The 19,715-nt window shown below is 38.6% G+C and overlaps 1 protein-coding gene across 1 annotated transcript in view; it reads right to left on the bottom strand.

Moving 5' to 3' along the window:
• Positions 1–19,715, bottom strand: part of NDFIP1 (Nedd4 family interacting protein 1) — a 51,358-nt gene that overhangs the window by 15,491 nt on the left and 16,152 nt on the right. Inside the window, exons 2-3 of the mRNA XM_027970357.3 lie at positions 7,642–7,729; positions 1,969–2,099 (exon numbers count right to left, since the gene is read on the bottom strand). Coding sequence (XP_027826158.1) covers positions 1,969–2,099; positions 7,642–7,729 — 219 coding nt within the window. The remainder of the gene's footprint in view (positions 1–1,968; positions 2,100–7,641; positions 7,730–19,715) is intronic.

Below are 19,715 nucleotides of genomic sequence, written 5' to 3'. Positions count from 1 at the left end.
AAAATACATGGAAGTAATGCCTAGTAATACTATAAATGTCTTCTAACCATTCTTTCTATCTTGGTACCTCTAGCCCCAGAATTCTTCCTAAAATTGTCACCAGGTTAATGTTTCTAAAACACCATACTTGTCTTATCATACCCATACTTAAAAACTTTGAAGGACTCAGTGTGACCTACATGTAAAGTCTAAATGTCTCAGCCTAGTATTCAGAAGATTCTATGACCTACAGTTCTGGCCAAACTCTTTGCTGAAGCAACACCAATCACTACAACCACAGAAACTGCCCTGTACCTGGCTGAATAACATCTGCTTTCTGAGCTTTCCCCTCTGGAATGTTCTTCTCCATCAAAACTCAGGGCCCACTTCAAATCCCATCTTCCCCATGATCACAAGGTTAAAGTCACAATTCTTAATGCTCACTGCTCTTGTGCTGCCCCTTAGATACAGGTCTTTGTGGGCCTGTTCCCCAGTTGGACTTTAAGCTCTTGTTATGGCAGGAGCATTGCCTTATACAAACCCTTCTATCTATCCACTGCAAAATACATAGCAAATTATATATAAAAGTGTTCCATACATATTTGCTGAATAATAAAACCCCTTAAGAAGTTCTTAAATGTGTGTATTTGTCAAATAAAACAGAGTTCTGTGATTAAGCTGCACTAATCTCCTGGTCTATTTCTATGGGACAGTTACCATAATTCAAGAGATCTAGAGAATAGATACAAGGACTTCGGAGTCTAAAATGTCTGGGCTTGACTCACCTATGCTACTTATTAGCTATATGACTTTAGGCAATTTTTAATCTCTCTGGGTCTCAATTTTTGCATCTGTAAAATGGAGATAATATAATCTCTACCTTGCAAGGTTATTCTGAGGACTGAAAATAAAATATACTATATATATAAGCACAAAACACAGTGTCAACCGTGTTGTTTGCTTCCAATACACATTAACTATATAAACACTGTTTTCTCTTTAGACAGTGAGCTCCAGGAGGGTTCTTCCTTGCACCTGTAAGAATTGAATGCATGTCACCATGCAGAATCAGCCTAGACTATGCTTACGAACTGTAACTTCTGCCAAGCAGTGGTTTTAGGACTGTTACCCCCCATGGAAGATGTGACCTGCAAACAGTCTACTATCCTAAGGGCTGAACTTCTGGGCCTTGTGTCATTGCACTGCCCAGACTGAACTTATATCCTTATTCTTATATTTTACTCTAGCTTCCTGCCAGGCCTAGGGTCTGGAGCCCTGACTGCCCCATTTCCAGGGACTGGATCCCGCTCTCCTTTCTCTCAGTATCAGACCCAAGGTCCCACTTGCACCAGCTTCAACCTGAATCAATACATGTGAAACCACAACTGTATTACTTATAGGTCTGACATTATGAATCATGAGTGCCCCAAATTCTCCACTGGTTTTCATTACATCCCACCTCCACTCCCAAGAAGTAACATCAGGCCAGATGAAATCTGAATTCATTATGCCTCCACAGATGGCATCATCTGGACTGCTGGTGGCATAGGGTTCAAACAGATGATTGTTAGAGCCCCTCTGAGTTTAATGTTATGAAGCTGCACTTATTTATTTTCTCCACAAATTCCTAAGCAGCTATCTACTTAACACCAAAATATTAAGTGTGCAGAATCAAGGCAAAATTGGTATATTCCTATACCAAGGTGTTTCAGCCATGAAAGGAGACTTGAGAAAGTGAGGGTAGTAGTAGAGACATAGGGGAAATGAGCTGGTTTGACTAGTGATTTTCTGCTCTTTTATACTGTTTACCTCCATCATCTTCAGGAAAAGATAAGAGTCTATTATCCTAAAAGAAAAACGTATCTGATTTTAAAGATTAGTTGTACTTTTACTAATCAATCTAATCTAAGTAATATCACAAAGTTGATAATGCAAAGAACTTAATTCCCATAAACTAGTACCAAATAACAAGGTGTAAATTGGACTTACTCTTCCAGGAACCAAAGGGATAGTGGCTTCAGCTTTGGTTCTCTCAGCTTCATCATAACTGGGCAGTGTGGTAGCCACATTGTAAGATGGGGGCTTTGGAAACCCAGACTCGTCTTTGTAGTCAAAATATGCTACAAAATAAAAAGGAAGTCACAATTATCCAATGATTAGCTGAAATGAGGAAAAGGGATTTCTGCTAACTCTGGCAAAAAAAAACCCAACCATTCCTCTAAAATTTTGCTGTTGTTTTAGTCGCTAAGTCCGACTCTGTGCCCTCATGGACTGTAGCCCACTAGGCTCTTCTGTCCATGGGATTTCCCAGGCAAGAATGTTGGAGTGGGTTGCCATTTCCTTCTCCAGAGGATCTTCCTGACCCAGGGATCAAACCCACATCTTCAGAACTGGCAGGTGGGTTCTTTACCACTGAGCCACCCGAGAAGCCCTCCTCAAACATTACATATAGAATAACTGAATCAAAAGATGCTTAAAGATGAACATGGGATTGGGAATAATTTTTAAATTTATTGGCTTTTCAATTATTTAAATTCCAGATTCACTTTACTTTCCCTGCCAAGTGCTTTTGAACACTTTTTCTGGCTCATTTTGTGGTGGCTTCTCAGGTGGCATTAGTCGTAAAAGAACTTGCCTGCTACTGCAGGAGACATAAGAGACACAGGTTTGATCCCTGGGTGGGGAAGATCCCCTATAGGACGGCACAGCAACCCACTCCAGTATTCTTGCCTGGAGAATCCCATGGACAGAGGAGCCTGTTGCGCTACAGTCCACGGGTTCCCAAAGAGTTGGATATGACTGAAGCAACTCAGCACGCATGTGGTGTGTTCACAAAAACATACAGTATTAATAACAGCATAAGGTAAAGTATAAGCTAAAAATAATTCACCTGTGTGTTTGGAAATCTGTACCATGGTTTCCTCCTACTTATAAACATCAAAATAAACTTGAAAACAAGGTTAAAATTAATATTTCATAGATTTTTGCACTTTGCTTCTTTCACATTATTTTTACCATGGACTGTTTCCTATGACATGCCTAAGGCAATAACAGGTTCAGTTAGAGAATCGTTACTGAGTGAAATCTTGCATCCTCTCTTTTTAAATGTACATCTTCATTCTCACTGACTTCTATTATAATAGATTCAATATGTATTATTAGAACAGATCTATTTACAAATGGATTAAATTTTCTACACAATTTTTTAAAAAACTTAAGAACTTTGAAAAAATTCCTACGCTTCAAGATTAACATTTTTTCTCCACCTTGCTTAACTATAACTTCCAATTTTACTGTACTATATTACTGAAATTATCAATCAATAGAATTCACCTCATTAACCAAAAATAAGGAGAAAAATTTATTGTCTTCACATGGGCAGAAGGAAGGATTGATAAAATACCTAAAACTGATTCCTTAATCTTTTCACAAATCTCTATGAAAAATCTAGAGTAAATATCATAATTAATGGTAAGTTATTAAAAGCTTTCTCTCCTAAGATTAGAAAATCAGACAAAAATGGCCCACTATTACCACTTCAATTCAAACATTATCTTAGAAGTACTATCAGGTTGGTGCAAAAGTAACTTCAGTTTTCCATAGTTGGACTTTGCTGTTTGATACTGGAAAGTGAAAGTTGTTCAGCCATGTCCCATTCTTTGCAAACCCATGGCCTGAATTCTCCAGGCCAGAATACTAGAGTGGGTAGCCTTTCCCTTCTCCAGGAGATATTCCCAACTCAGGGACTGAACCCAGCTCTCCTGCAATGCAGGCGGATTCTTTACCAGCTGAGTCACAAGGGAAGCCCTTGACACTGGAATACATTCTTAAATAAATGTAGTCATGTTATACATCATTTCTCATGCATTTCTCGCTTTGGTTTTTTTTTGCTAATGATTTATTACTTGCTGTGTATTTTATATTCACTTTAGACTATGGAAATGATTTTAGACAAAAAGCAAATTCGAGCGATTTTCTTACTTAAGTCGTAAAGCACCAGAGACAATTCATGATATCAACAATGCATTCAGCCCAGGAACTGCTAATGAACGTACCATATGGTGGTGGTTCAAGAAGTTTTGCAAAGGAGACGAGAGCCTAGAAGATGAGAGCAGTGGATGGCTGTCGGAAGTTGACAACGACCAACTGAGAGGATCATCAAAGCTGATCCTCTTAAAGCTACACAAGAAGTTGCACAAGAACTCAACATCCACCATTCTACAGTTGTTCAGCATTTGAAGCAAATTAGAAAGGGGAGAAAACTCAATTAGTGCCTCATGAGTGGACTGCAAATCAAAAAATTGTCATTTTGAAGTGTCGTCTTCTCTTACTGTACACAACAAATCATTTCTCAATCAGATTGTGATGTGCCATGAAAAGTAGATTTTATGTGACAACCAGCAATGACCAGCTCAGTGGCTGGACCAAGAATAAGCTCCAAAGCACTTCCGAAAGCCAAATGTGCACCAAAAAAACCTCATGGTTACTGTTTGGTGCCTGTCTGATCCAATACAGCTTTCTGAATTCTGGAAAAACCAATACATCTGAGAAGTATGCTCAGCAAATGGATGAGATGCACTGAAAACTGCAAGGCCTGCAGGCAGCACTGGTCAACAGAAAGGGCTTAATTCTTCACAACAATGCCCAACGGCACATCAAAAAACCAACACTTCAAAAGCTGAATGAGCTGGGCTACGAAGTTTTGCCTCATCCGCCATATTCACCTGACCTCTTGCCAAGCGACTATCACTTCTTCAAGTATCGTCACAATTTTTTGCAGGGAAATGCTTCCACAATCAGTAGGAGGCAGAAAATGCTTTCCAAGATTTCACCAAATACAGAGGCAAGGATTTTTATGCTACAGGAATAAACAAACTTCTCGTTGGCAAAAATGTGTTGATTGCAATGGTTCCTATTTGGATTAATAAAGATGTTATTGAGCCTAGTTATAATGATTTAAAATTCACGGTCTGAAATTGCAACTATGTTTGCACCAACCGAAGAATTGATGCTTTTGAACTCTGGTGTTGGAGGAGACTCTTGAGAGTCCCTTGGACTGCAAGGAGATCCAACCAATCCATTCTAAAGGAGATCAGCCCTGGGTGTTCTTTGGAAGGAATGATGCTAAAGCTGAAACTCCAATACTTTAGCCACCTCATGTGAAGAGTTAACTCACTGGAAAAGACTCTGATGCTGGGAGGGATTGGGGGAGGGAGGAAAAGGGGACGACAGAGGATGAGATAGCTGGATGGCATCACTGACTCGATGGACGTGAGTTTGAGTGAACTCTGGGAGTTGGTGATGGACAAGGAGGCCTGGCGTGCTGCGATTCATGGGGTCGCAAAGAGTCGGACACGACTGAGCTGAACTGAATACTAGTTGATGCAGTACGGCAAGAAAAGAGAATACAAGACAAAAGGACTGGAAAAGATTAAGTCTATTAAGTCTATCCTTAATCATGGAAGACATAATTACATATGTAGAAGATCCAAGAGTATCTACAAACAAATGATTAGAATATATGAATTTAGGAAAGTCTCTGAACACACAGTTAATATAAACCATCAATTATATTTTCATGTATCAGTAACAAACAGAAAATAAAATTATACATGGACCATTTACAACAGCACCAAAACAAACCAAATACCTACGAATAAATCTAATTAAAAAGATTCAAGAAAAAAATATGTAAGAAACAAGATGCAAGATCTCTATATTGAAACTCACAAAATATTAATCAGAGAAATTAAAGAAAATCTTAATAAATGGGAGGGATTTAACACAGACTGGAAGACATATTATCAAGATGCTAATTATCTTCAAATTAATAAACAGATTCAGCGCAATCCCAACTAAACTTCCAGCAGAGTTTTTATTTCTTCCCATTTGATGGAAACTGGAAGCTGATTCTGAACTGTAAATGAAAATACAAAAGCCAAGAAGTACCAAAGCAATCTTGAACAACAAAAAAAATTAAAGGACCTAATTACCAGATATCAAGATTATAAAGCTCTGGAATTAAGACTGGAGTCTAGGCACAAAGGTGAATAAACAGACCAAAGAAAGTACTGAGTCCAGAAAACAGATAGGCATACACACATATGGTCACCTGATTCATGACGAAGGTGACACTGCAGTACAGCAGAGGAAAAATGGTCTTTTCAGTAAATGGTGTGGGACCAAATGGACATCCATAAGGAAAAACAATTTCGACCACTACCTCATACTGTACAGAGAAAAACAATTCCAGACGGAATGCAGACCGATTTAAATGAGGAAAATAAAATATCAAAGCTTTTAGAATAAAATAAGGAAAATGTATTATTGCAACTAAAGCTGCCACCTAATCCAATTCAAGAAACTTGTTTTTCTCTATGTCAAAATAACTACTTTAACATATGCACACATATACATGCATATATAATTTCCTTAAAATTTTTTTACTTTTAATTAAATCATACTAAAAATCGTATTACAAATTGATGGGTACAATCTGTGAACTGCCCATAGCCATAGTAATTCTGAATATATGAATAAAACTGATACCTACCACTTTAAGGAAAGCTTTTTTTGGCCACACCACACAGTTTGCAGGACCTCAGTTCTTCAATCAGGGACTGAACCCAGGCCATGGCAGTGAAAGCCCGGAATCCTAACCAACAGGCTACCAGGGAACTCTCCTTACTACCTTAAGTTGAGGGAAATCAAGAATATTTTTATTTCCCCATTTCAAAGGATTTTTAAAAAATGGAATCCATCGATATAGACACCTCACATAAAATTTTAAGTTTCCATGAAAAGTTTAATGACAATTTTTTCTAATTTAGTACATTCAAAACAAAAATCCAGTATTTGTTTCCCACAATTTATATACCACAAATTAAAACAGGTACACTGAATATACCGAACAATGATTTTTGACTTTTTCCCCTACCAAAAGTGTGTGCTCCGCTCTATTTCTAATCATCAGCCACGTACTTGCCACTCTGCCACAGTTTTGTTTCAGAGAATATGGAAGAGGTCCCATCAAAACTGGTCAGTTCTCAGCAATTAGAGCAGAACTGGTATCACAAAGATCTAATTACCAAAAGTCCTAAACTATCACAATTTTCTTTCTTCTCCCCCATCTCTTTTAAACTTGTGTATGAAAATTATAAAGATAATCTGGCATAGGATAGAAAGAAAAAAATTAATTAAAGAGGGTCTGAACTATGAGGAAGAAAATGAAAAAGATGGGAGACTTCTAGCTTTTTTTAATTAAGGATCTATCAGCTTTTTATTTATTATAAAAGAAATCGAACATATTATATTCCAGGTCATAGGTACTAGAATCAAAGAGCAGAACAACTAACAAGAAAACTATAAAAAGAACAAGAGAAAAAAACAAGTGATCACTTGGTTTCTGAATTCTATCCTTATATTAAGAGTCTGTTGGAATGAAATTAAGTTCCGTAAAAAAGCCACATTGGAATGGGGCTTTTATCTGTTTTTTCAGAACAGTAACATGAGTTTTTTTCACCTCAGGCTACAAACTAAAAATAATGTTAGACTTCTTACAGAAAGCTGAAGCAAATACAAACACCAACAAATGCTTAGTAGCCAAAAGTCTCTGGCTAATGCATTTCAAGAGCTCAGCAGTCATCTCACCCTGTTACCTACCTGCACTCTCCGCAGAGATGCTGCTGTAAGGTGGAGGAGCATCCCCAGCAGCTTGTTCAGGTTCTCCAGGCTCTTCTTCATTCTGCAACTAAATAAAAATTTCACATTTTAATGCAAGCATAAAGGCAATTAGAGGAAAACCTGAAAACTGGATAGCTTTTCTGGAAAGCTATTTGGCAGTGGGTTTCAAAAGTGTTTAAGTGGGCAGATCCTTTACGAAGTAGTCTACTCCCAGGATTTATCCTAAGGAAATAATCAGAAAGAGGCAAATAAGGTAGTTCAGTTCAGTTGCTCAGTCGTGTCCAACTCTTTGCGACCCCATCAATCGCAGCACGCCAGGCCTCCCTGTCCATCCCCAACTCCCGGAGTTCACTCAGACTCGCGTCCATCGAGTCAGTGATGCCATCCAACCATCTCATCCTCTGTCGTCCCCTTCTCCTCCTGCCCCCAATCCCTCCCAGCATCAGAGTCTTTTCCAATGAGTCAACTCTTTGCATGAGGTGGCCAAAGTACTGGAGTTTCAGCTTTAGCATCATTCCTTCCAAAGAAATCCCAGGGCTGATTTCCTTCAGAATGGACTGGTTGGATCTCCTTGCACTCCAAGGGACTCTCAAGAGTCTTCTCCAACACCACAGTTCAAAAGCATCAATTCTTCAGTGCTCAGCTTTCTTCACAGTCCAACTCTCACATCCATACATGACTATTGGAAAACCATAGCCTTGACTAGATGGACCTTAGCAGGCAAAGTAATGTCTCTGCTTTTGAATATGCTATCTAGGTTGGTCATAACTTTTCTTCCAAGGAGGAAGCGTCTTTTAATTTCATGGCTGCAATCACCATCTGAAGTGATTTTGGAGCCCCCAAAAATAAAGCCTGACACTGTTTCCACTGCTTCCCCATCTATTTCCCATGAAGTGATGGGACCAGAAGCCATGATCTTCGTTTTCTGAGTGTTGAGCTTTAAGCCAACTTTTTCACTCTCCTCTTTCACTTTCATCAAGAGGCTTTTAGTTCCTCTTCACTTTCTGCCATTAGGGTGCTGTCATCTGCATATCTGAAGTTATTGATATTTCTCACAGTAATCTTGATTCCAGCTTGTGTTTCTTCCAGTCCAGGGTTTCTCATGATGTACTCTGCATACAAGTTAAACAAGCAGGGTGACAATATACAGCCTTGACGTACTCCTTTCCTATTTGAAACCAGTCTGTTGTTCCATGTCCAGTTCTAACTGTTGCTTCCTGACCTGCATACAGATTTCTCAAGAGGCAGGTCAGGTGGTCTGGTATTCCCATCTCTCTCAGAATTTTCCACAGTTTCTTGTGATCCACACAGTCAAAGGCTTTGGCATAGTCAATAAAGCAGAAATAGATGTTTTTCTGGAACTCTCTTGCTTTTTCCATGATCCAGAGGATGTTGGCAATTTGATCTCTGGTTCCTCTGCCTTTTCTAAAACCACCTTGGACATCAGGGAGTTCACGGTTCATGTATTGCTGAAGCCTGGCTTGGAGAATTTTGAGCATTACTTTACTAGCATGTGAGATGAGTGCAATTGTGCGGTAGTTTGAGCATTCTTTGGCATTGCCTTTCTTTGGGATTGCAATGAAAACTGACCTTTTCCAGTCCTGTGGCCACTGCTGAGTTTTCCAAATTTGCTGGCATATTGAGTGCAGCACGCTCACAGCATCATCTTTCAGGATTTGAAACAGCTCAACTGGAATTCCATCACCTCCACTAGCTTTGTTCGTAGTGATGCTTTTTAGGCCCACTTGACTTCACATTCCAGGATGTCTGACTCTAGATGAGTGATCACACCATCGTGATTATCCAGGTCATGAAGATCTTTTTTGTATAGTTCTTCTGTGTATTCTTGCCACCTCTTCTTAATATCTTCTGCTTCTGTTAAGGTCCATACCATTTCTGTCCTTTATCATGGGGGACTTATTAAATAAAATTACAGTTTGCCTCACAAAGGATTACTAAGTAACCACAAAAATGAAAATGAAGAAAATTCAATGACTTGAACAGAAAAATTTGTGTTGTACTGTTACATAAAAAAAAGCTAAAGTTATAAAATCATGCTGCTGCTGCTGCTATGGCACTTCAGTGGTATCCGACTCTGTGTGACCCCATAGACGGCAGCCCACCAGGCTCCTCTGTCCCTGGGGTTCTCCAGGCAAGAGTGCTGGAGTGGGTTGCCATTGCTTTCTCCTATCAAACCATATGAATCACATAAGTTGGTTTTGAAAGACAGTTATGTGATGGAAAGCTGGTGTATGATAGACATCTACAGTTTACACTGTTTATCTCAGGAGATGCAACAGAAGAGATTTTTTTCCTTGTGTATACATATGTTCTAATGTTTTGTAATGAACATCTATTACTTGTGTAATTTTTCCAGTTAGAATAATAAAAATCTGTTAAGACAAAGACAAATCACAGTATAACCAAGGTTTACTCAGTTTGCACAAAGATAGTATCTTAAATAATTGAGATATTTACAAAAACATAAAATTCTACAATACATCTTCCTCTTCTGTATCAGTAACTTTCTCACTGGTCAAATCTATAGCTCCAGTTACTTTACATAACTCACGCTCAAAGTGTCTTTCTGCCACTACCAATCTAGACAGTCTACCCAACTCATCTTCATAAACAAAGACAAGTGATTTAATTTTCCACTGTGACAACAGAATACAGCTCATTTAAAAGATGAACTGGCTGAGAGTCAGTCTACTACTGGTGAGCAGATGAGAATATGCTTCAGAGGTGATGGAAGTACTGTTTCCTGATCTGGGTGTTGGTTTTGTGGATGTCAACTCCATTCATGTTTAGTAAATGCTACATAAACACATTTAGTAAATGCTACATAAATACATGTGATTTATTCAGTTTTCTGTGTCTGTATTTTATAAAAGAATTTTTTTAAATTAAAAACATAAAAATAAAAGATTAACTGGTTGAGAATGGGAGTCAATCTGTAAAGTACTAACATAGTATTTATCAGTGTAACTGACTTGGGGGTCTGGGTACCAGATGTATACCATCAAGCTATATAGAGCTGGACTTCCCTGGTGGTACAATGGCTAGGAATCTGCCTGCCAATTCAGGGAACACGAGTTCAATCCCTAGACTGGGAAGACGCCACATGCAGCAGACAACTGAGGCCGTGTGCCACAACTGCTGAAGCCTGCACTCCTAGAGCCCATGGTCTGCAGCAGGAAAAACCACCACAAGAAGCAGCCCCACAAGCTGCAAATAAAGCCAGCATGCAGCAACGAAGACAAAGTGCAGCCAAAAATAAAATAATAAATAAAATTATTTTAAAACGGCCCGCATCTTCAAAAAAAAAATTTTTTTAAGACATATAGAGCCAACTGAGCCAATGGTAAAATACAAATCCTTCTAAACCAACTGCTGCAAAGAACTCTATCTTGAATTAAAACCTAAGAAGAGAAAGGCTGACCTGTCCTCACATGAAGCAGATATTAAATCTGAAAGATCTCAATCTCCAATTCCCACGCTATTCAAAATTAGAAGCAAACAAAACCTTTCTGATTAATACTGCAAAGCATGTGTGCATTTTAAGTTGCTTCAGTCATGTCTGACTCTTTGCGACCCCACAGACTGTAGCCCACCACGCTCCTCTGTCCACATGATTTCTCAAGCAAGAATACTGGAGTGGATTGTCATTTTCTCCTCCAGGGGATTTTCCTGACTCAGGGATCAAACCGGAGTCTCTTCCATTGGCAGGCAGGTTCTTTACCACTAGCGTTACCTGGGAGGGTAATATTGCAAAGCATTCAATTTCAAGTGAATTCTGCCAAATTTTCAACAACATCTGCCATCTGGGCACATTTTTTTGAATGCTAGTTATCTAACATTAAACTTAAGGCATTCCCAAAATAACTGTATTGTAACGAAAGATGAATTTCCTTTTCAGAAGTGGTGTATGCATGTATGCTCAATCGCACCTGACTTTCTGTGACCCCATGGACTGGAGACTGCCAGGCTTCTCTGTCCATGGGATTCTACAGGCAAGAATACTGGAGTGTGTTGCCATTTCCTTCTCCAGGGGGTCTTCCCAACCCAGGGATCAAACCCGCATCTCCTACATTAACAGGGAGATTCTTTAACACTGAGCCACCTGGGAGCTTCCGGGCAAAATAGCTACAGTAAATCCGAATGTTTCTGGGAGACCAAATCAGTAAATTATTCAAATAGAGTTGCTGGGGCCAGGTTCACTTGGAACAGTTTTAACACCTGCATACCTCCGGACGAAGCATTCTCAATTTACTCCCAACTTACTACTCTTGTGCACTGCAGAAAGTGCAAAAAAACCCAGTGAAAACAAAGCTGCAAAAAGCAGCAAAAGTCAGCAGCAAAAGCAAAGGCAAATAAGAGTTTTATGTATGTTGCCTTCATTTACTATAGCCAGTCATGTTCTTTATTTAAACCCAGTTTCTCATTTTTGATTTGATTTTTTTTCTATTTCTTGAGGTTGGTCAAATAATCCTGTTACCTCTGCATAACTAAGATTTTAGAAAGAAAGCATGACAATTCTAAATACAGAATTCTAAGAAATAAAGCATAAAGGAGTTTTAACACCTGTATCTGCAAGATAGGTTGCTTGTCTCCTAGCAACCTGGAAATGTGAAATCTGATCATCCCTCACCAGGGTAACAGATAACAGAGCAAAGAAATTCCAATTGAGTCAGAAACCCCCATTTTCTCTTTAATGAGGAAAAAAGAAACATTTCCAGGTAAAATTTTTTATTCCATTAAAATTCAACACTTTTGAATCATTAATTAATAAATAGTAAGTAATTATTAGTAATCAATCATACTAATATTATTTCTAGCTGAAAAAACAACCAACAAAAAGACGCCTACTATGATTAAGGAGGCTTGACGTATTAGGAAGATATCAAGCCCTCACTGTACAGAGTTTGCAACTCTGACTTCTTTTCTATAATGCTGGTGATAAATTTAGGCTCCATTAAGAAAGGTGTTTAAAATAAAACACTACAGTGTTGGAGGGAAAGAGGCAATCACCTTCAAGAAGTATTCAGTGACCACCAGAATGTGAATAATAACATGCTATACAACAGAATCCCTAGGTGTACATCTTTTTACACTTTGGGGGCATCTCCTGCCATTAATTCGGTTCTGCCAGCCAAACAAGCCACACACTCACTCACAGGGATTATGGGGGGACTGGGAAATACTGCACTAGAACTCAAGCGGGCCTTATCTATGAGGCTGTGAGACTGGTTCCATGGTTCCATAATGTGTTCTTAAGGTTCTCCTTTTCTGTCCTTGGAAACCTTTCCTATGCAGTCCTAACATATCCCTGGGGCTCGGGGATTCTCAGGCTCTCCCAGGGCTCTCTAAGAGAATAAGTGTCATTGTCAATTTGAGGCTGCCACTGGAAAGATGCCCAATCCCTTCTAGCAACTGGGTCAGTGGAAGCCTGATTACAACCTACCTGTTACAGGTTCCTTTGTAGGGGTTATGGAGAGACAAGTTTGAAAAGTGGTGGGACTTCTGCCCTCTCCCTGCACTATGCTCTTGCAGGGGAGGGTGGTTAACTGTATAAATGTGACAGTTATAAATACCTTTTGGGCTCTGGATTCTTTTCTGTCACATAATTTTTTTTAAACAATTCTCATCAATTTTACTTATCTCCAAGTAAGATTTAAACTGTGGTTTTCCCTTGGTTATATAATTACCTATACATGCCATATAAAGTACTGAGTACAAAACTGCGTCTTCACTGCTGATCAAGGAATAATTGAATCATGTGAAATTTCAGATGGTCCTTCTCTTCACCACACTCCTGACAGTGCCCTCACTCCTATTTCCTGATTACTTGCATTCCTCCTTATACCATGAGCAGATTTTGTTATGGCTCCCCAGAAGATCCTTAAAACTCTTCCACGTCCCCAGTTTATATACATGGCACAATCTTCTAGGTACTTCTTAGCCTTGATTGTTGTTCACTCGTTAAGTCGTGTCCAACTGTTCAAGACCCCGTGGGCTGTAGCATGCCAGGCTCCTCTGTTCTCCACTATCTTTCAGAGTTGATTCTATCTAACCATCCTCTGCAACCCCCTTCTCCTTTTACCTTCAATCCCTCAGTTAAAAAACAAAACAAAACACCTACCAACAGGAGGTGAAATGTTTTGTGTTGTATATTAAGCCTGTGAAATACAGCACAACTAAAATAAAGGATGTTTTTCCTTGTTACTACCTTCCTCTGTATCCTATCTACACTGTTCCTATTAGAAATAAATACACAGTGTTTTAGTTAAAGAACAGAATCTCCCATAAAGAAATCATACGTAACTCAAGTTCTAACAGAAGCAAACTTCAATTAACAAGTTTAAAGACACAAACCTTACAAGTTTAAATTATTTGAGCTCCCGCCAGAGTAAAAAGGCTTCTCGCTACCCTCCCAAAAGCAGTTCTGAAGCAAGTGTTGGTAGCTCACTCATGTCCACCTCTTTACGACCCCATGGTCTGTCCATGGAATTCTCCAGACAAGAATACTGGAGTTAGTTGCCATTTCCTTCTCTAGGGGACCTTCTCAACCCAGGGATGAAACCCAGGTCTCTTGCATTATAGGCAGATTCTTTATCATCTGAGCCATCAGGGAAATCCCAGCAGTTTTAAAGATGAGCTTCAATTTAGAAATGAGCTGTTTTTAAGCAACAGAAGAGCAAGGACTTAGATTAGGCCAAACTAAGGTCAATATTTACAACTGTACAGGATGGCAGTACCTAAGGACACACGAAAGTCATTCTTGGATTCTCTCTACTAAGAATGGAAGAACAATTTTAAAAAAAAAATTCTACTAAACATCAAAGAGAGCATCAACCCCAAAACTCATAAATCCATGAGAAGAGCTATCAAAGTACACCTCATAATTCACACAAACACAACAAGTATGTGGAAAATAATACTGAGCTTATCCAATAAACTCATAAAGTTACAGTATTTTCATGACTCATTTTTTTCTTGGGTGAATCCTATTTAAACAGCAAGAAAATTCTGGTAAGTTTAGATACCTTCTGTAAGTAGTAACAGTCTCAGAAAATCCTAAACTTTAGCTTTAAATGCTATTTACACTTCTAATTTTAGCGTTTTGAAAACATTTACCTCAAAATGCAATATTTTAAACCTCTAATGATCAACCCACTATTTTTGCATACTCTTTAAATCCCAACAAATGAGACAGTATAATTACCAAAAAGTAAAAATACATTTCTCTAGGTAAACCACTGGGGGTGCTATTTTACTCTGTTGTTCAGAAACAGCCAGTTTATGAGAACTAAAAATTTTCTATTGTATACAGACTATAGTTCTTTTTTTAAAATTGAAGTATAATTGACATTCAACATCATATATTAGTTTCAGGTACACTTTATAGTAATTCAGTATTCATATACATTTCAAAACGATCACTGATATCTAGCTACCATCTGTCACCATTCAAAGTTGTTATAATACTACTGACTGTATTCCCTATGCTATATATCATTACATCCCCATGACTTGAACTCTGTACCCCTTAATCACCTTCATCTATTTCCAATCCACCTGCCCCGCAATCCACCTCCCCTCTGGCAACCACCAGTTTGCAGATCGTATATCTGTATACAATATACTGACTATAAATTATTCCACCACCACCAAATTCTATACATTCAAGAATAGTTTTCTACTAACTTACTATTAACTAAGGGATGATATTTATATAAGGTAATTTTGACAACAAAATTCAATAATTAAAAGACCATCTAATTTTAACAGACATTTCTTCAAAGAAGATATATAGCCAGTATACATGAGATGTTCAACATTATTAGTCATCAAGAAATGCAAATCAAAGCCACAAGATACCACATTGCACCCAAGCATATGGCCATAAACAAAAGGAAAAAAAATCAAAATCAAGTGGTGCTGAATATGCAGAGAAATTAGAACACTCATACACAAGATGGAAAATAGTTTGGTTGTTTCTCAAAATAAAGTTAAACACAGAATTAAAAAAGGATCCAGCAAATTCCACTCCAAGACATATATTCAAGAGAACTGAAAATATATCTTCACAGAAAAACTTGTATATAAATGTTCATAGCAGCATTATTTATAATAGTCAAATTATTCATCAAATGATGAATGGATAAATAAAATCTGGTTTATCCATTCAAAATGAAGGGCTTACCTGGTAGCTCAGATGGTAAAGAATCTGCCTGCCAATGCAAGACACCCAGGTTCAATCCCTGGGTTGGGAAGATCCTTGTAGAAGGAAATGGCAACCCATTCCAAAATTCTTGCCTGGAAAATTCCATGCACAGAGTAGATTGCGGGGTGCAGGGTGGGGGGCGGGGCTACAGACTATGGGGTTGCAACACACGACTGAGAGGCTAACACACACACTTTCAAAAGGATGGACAGAAATAAATAATCCTAACCAAAAAAAAAAAAAACACAAAACAGAACACCAAGAAACAAAAACGATGAAGCACTGATACATTCTAAAATCTGAAACCCTGAAAACATTATGCGAAGAAAAAGGAGCCAATCACAAAACACCACATAGTGTATGACTCCATTTATATAATTTCTCCAGAAAAGGCAAATATAATAAAGACAGAAAGGTTGGCAGATGCCAAGTGCTAGGGAATGGAAAAGTATGGAGTTGCTGACTGCTAGTACTCTGTTTCTTTTGGGGGTTGTTCAAATGTTCTGGAATTAGACAGCAGCAACAATGATAAAACCTGTGAATGTGGTAAAAATCATTGACCTGCTGCTAAGTCACTTCAGTCGTGGCCGACTGTGCGACCCCATAGACGGGCAGCCCACCAGGCTCCCCTGTCCCTGGGATTCTCCAGGCAAGAATACTGGAGTGGGTTGCCATCTCCTTCTCCAATGCATGCATACATGCTAAGTCGCTTCAGTCGTGTCTGACTCTGTGTGACCCTATGGACAGCAGCCCACCAGGCTCCCCTGTCCACGGATTCTCCAGGCAAGAATACAGGAGTGGGTTGCCATTTCCTTCTCCCATAAAGATGAACTATATAGCACGTGGATTACAATTCAAAAAAAGGAAGAGTATTTTCTAATATTAAAACTGCAAACCTATATAATGTATAATTTATTTAAAAGGACTCTGAAAATCAACTGTTCCGAACGAGTACTTCCTTGCTAAATCAATGTCTATGTCCCTTAATGGGAGGTGCTGGGTCCTGATCCCATCAGTATCTTCAGAGTTTAACACAGTACACCTGTAAGTGAATGGATAAAAATAATAAAAGAAAATAACACACTGAGTTGCAAACTAATCACGCTTTTAAAAAATCCCTTAATATTTTCCTTCCCTGAAAAGAAAAATATTAGGATCAAGAAATTAAAAGAGTTTGACTAACAATCTCTTTTAAGAGCGAAGAATAAACATCATTATTTTTTTCTGTTGTATACCTAAAGATAATTTAAAAAACAAACCACCACCAGATCTAGACTATCTGTAACATATTTAATGGCAGAGGGAAAAGACAAAATGCGAATCCTCTTACTAGGAAAATAAAAACACAATTAAAAAATCAAAATTCACCAAAGCAAAGGAAAAGCAAATTAATTAGGATAATGCTTTAAATAAGACAATGGCAATAACATGAAAAGAATACCACAGTAAATTTCCTTAGAATGGCCACCAGTTTGTTAACCTTTCTATTTAAAGATTTTTGTGGTTATCACCATTAAACATGTATAAATACAACTGATGAATACAATTCGGTTTGGAAGCAGAGAAAATATTCCAAGTCAATATTTATGTTAGTCCTTAGAAATGAGAGCAAATGCTACAAACAATGATCATTAATTCGATGGCTTTTCTTCTTTTTCACTTGAGGTCCAAGTAACACGTGAAGGTATACCATGGAGAGAGGAAAGAGGAAGGCAAGATGGTAGACACTCATCTCCAACTTCAGCTTTTTTTTTTTTTTTACCAATTCTTTTCTTAAATTAATTAATTTAGCTGCAGCACACAGGATCTTCGCTGCAGTGCACAGACTCTCTCCAGTTGTGGCGCATAGGTTTCAGAGTGTGCCTGCTCAGCGGTTGTGGGGCACGGGTCTAGTTGCTCTGCATAATGTGGGATCTTAGTTCACTGACCAGGGATTGAACCAAGTCCCCTGCATTACAAGATAGATTCCCAAACACAGGGCCACCCGGAAGTCCCTTCAACTTTCTTAAGAAGCCAAGGCACTGGGAGAAATAACTCATTCATTAAGGCACTAAACTAGCCAACTATGGCTAGGATACTGGCACTGTGATATTTCTGGAAGGCACCAGAAAACTGCCATCAACCTGTCCACCTCTGGGATCCATATCTTCTCTGTGCACTGTCATGTTCCAACTCTTTGCAACCCCATGGACTGTAGCCCACCAGCCTCCTCTGTCCGTGGGGCTCTCCAAGCAAATATACTAGTATGGGTTGCCATTTCCTACTCCAGGGGATCTTCCTCACCCAGGGATGAAACTCACATCTTATGTGTCCTACACTGGCAGGCAGGTTCTTTACCACCAGCACCACCTGGGAAGTACACTGTGAGATTTTTGGGTAGCACCAGAAAACTGCCATCAACCTGCCAACCCCTGGGATCCACATCTTACATCCAACTGAAATATTTTCACCACTGATGGCTTCATCAAGACCCTGTCAAGTAAATGGTGCCCAATGTTTTCGGTCACCTAGCTTAGGCAAAGTCTACAGCTAAGAGCCTTCCAGGTTAGTGATAAGTGCCCCCACTCCTTATCACTCGTCATGATTTCATAAAGATTGGGGAAATAAGGAACAATCACACAGCTTTCAATTAGGTAAGCCCCTCTACCTCTGAACATAATATCCTTTAAGAAGTGGCATCCAATCTATGTCTTGAGTCTTACCTCTTCTCCACTTTTTAGTTCCATATGAAAACTCGGTTCTTAGTTCAGAGCTCCAGAACCTATTTGGAGAAGGAATTAAAAGCCCCAGCAAAGATAAGTTGAATTGGAGACTAAGCTCCTGCCTGTTCTCCTTGCCTTTGACAGGACAGTTCATCTTTTGCTTACAGAATAAACAATACAAAAATAAGAATTAGACAACAGTCATTTTAAGATGGGCTTTCCTGGTGGCTCAGACAGTAAAGAATACACCTGCAATGTGGGAGAGCTGAGTTGGATCCCCGGATTGGGAAGATCCCCTGGAGGAGGGCATGGCAACCCACTCCAGTACTCCTGCCTGGAGAATCCCCATGGACAGAGGAGCCTGGCGGGCTACAGCCCATGGGATCGCAAACAGTAGGAGACGACTGAGCAACTAAGCACACATTTTAAAATAATTTATATAAAATCTAGTCTGTGAATGGTAAACATTCTTTTGTGTTTTTAAAATCCTCATGTTGTCTTCTAAGATATATTAAAGCTCTAAAATACAATCATGAAATAAAAAATGAACTCTTAATCATTCATCATTTAATATATTAAGCAATGCTTTATGAAAACAACTTTGTCCCAACAGAATATGGATTATAACTGGCATCTATTTAGATTTCAAGAACAATTTTTAAAAATTATTTGTTCCTATTCATAAACTCACAACAGAACTGAAAGGATTCTGGACTTGGCATACAGAACATTTCTGTTCTCCATTAAGATTTTATACACACACATATATAACCAGAACTCTCAAACTTGGCATGTAAATTTGTAGAACCACTTTAGAAAACTGTTTAGCAATATCTACTAAAGATGAATTCATATATACTCTATGGCCTAGCAATTCTACTCTAGTTATATATCCCAACAGAAACACATACATTCACCAAAAGATGTATCAGGGTATTCAAAGAAACAATATTCATAATACTGGAGACTACTCAAATGTCCATTAACATCAGAATGGGTTACTAAATCATGTTAACTTCACACCATGGAATATCACACAGTCACATGAATGAACAAACTATAACAACATATAATATCACAAATGAATCTCATAAACATAATTATGTTGAGCAAGAGAAACCAGA

This window comes from Ovis aries, chromosome 5 (genome assembly GCF_016772045.2).
Source record: "Ovis aries strain OAR_USU_Benz2616 breed Rambouillet chromosome 5, ARS-UI_Ramb_v3.0, whole genome shotgun sequence".
In the NCBI taxonomy this organism is placed as follows: Eukaryota; Metazoa; Chordata; class Mammalia; order Artiodactyla; family Bovidae; genus Ovis; species Ovis aries.
Note: the sequence above shows the minus strand (reverse complement) of the source record. Positions and strands in the feature narration are given on the sequence as shown.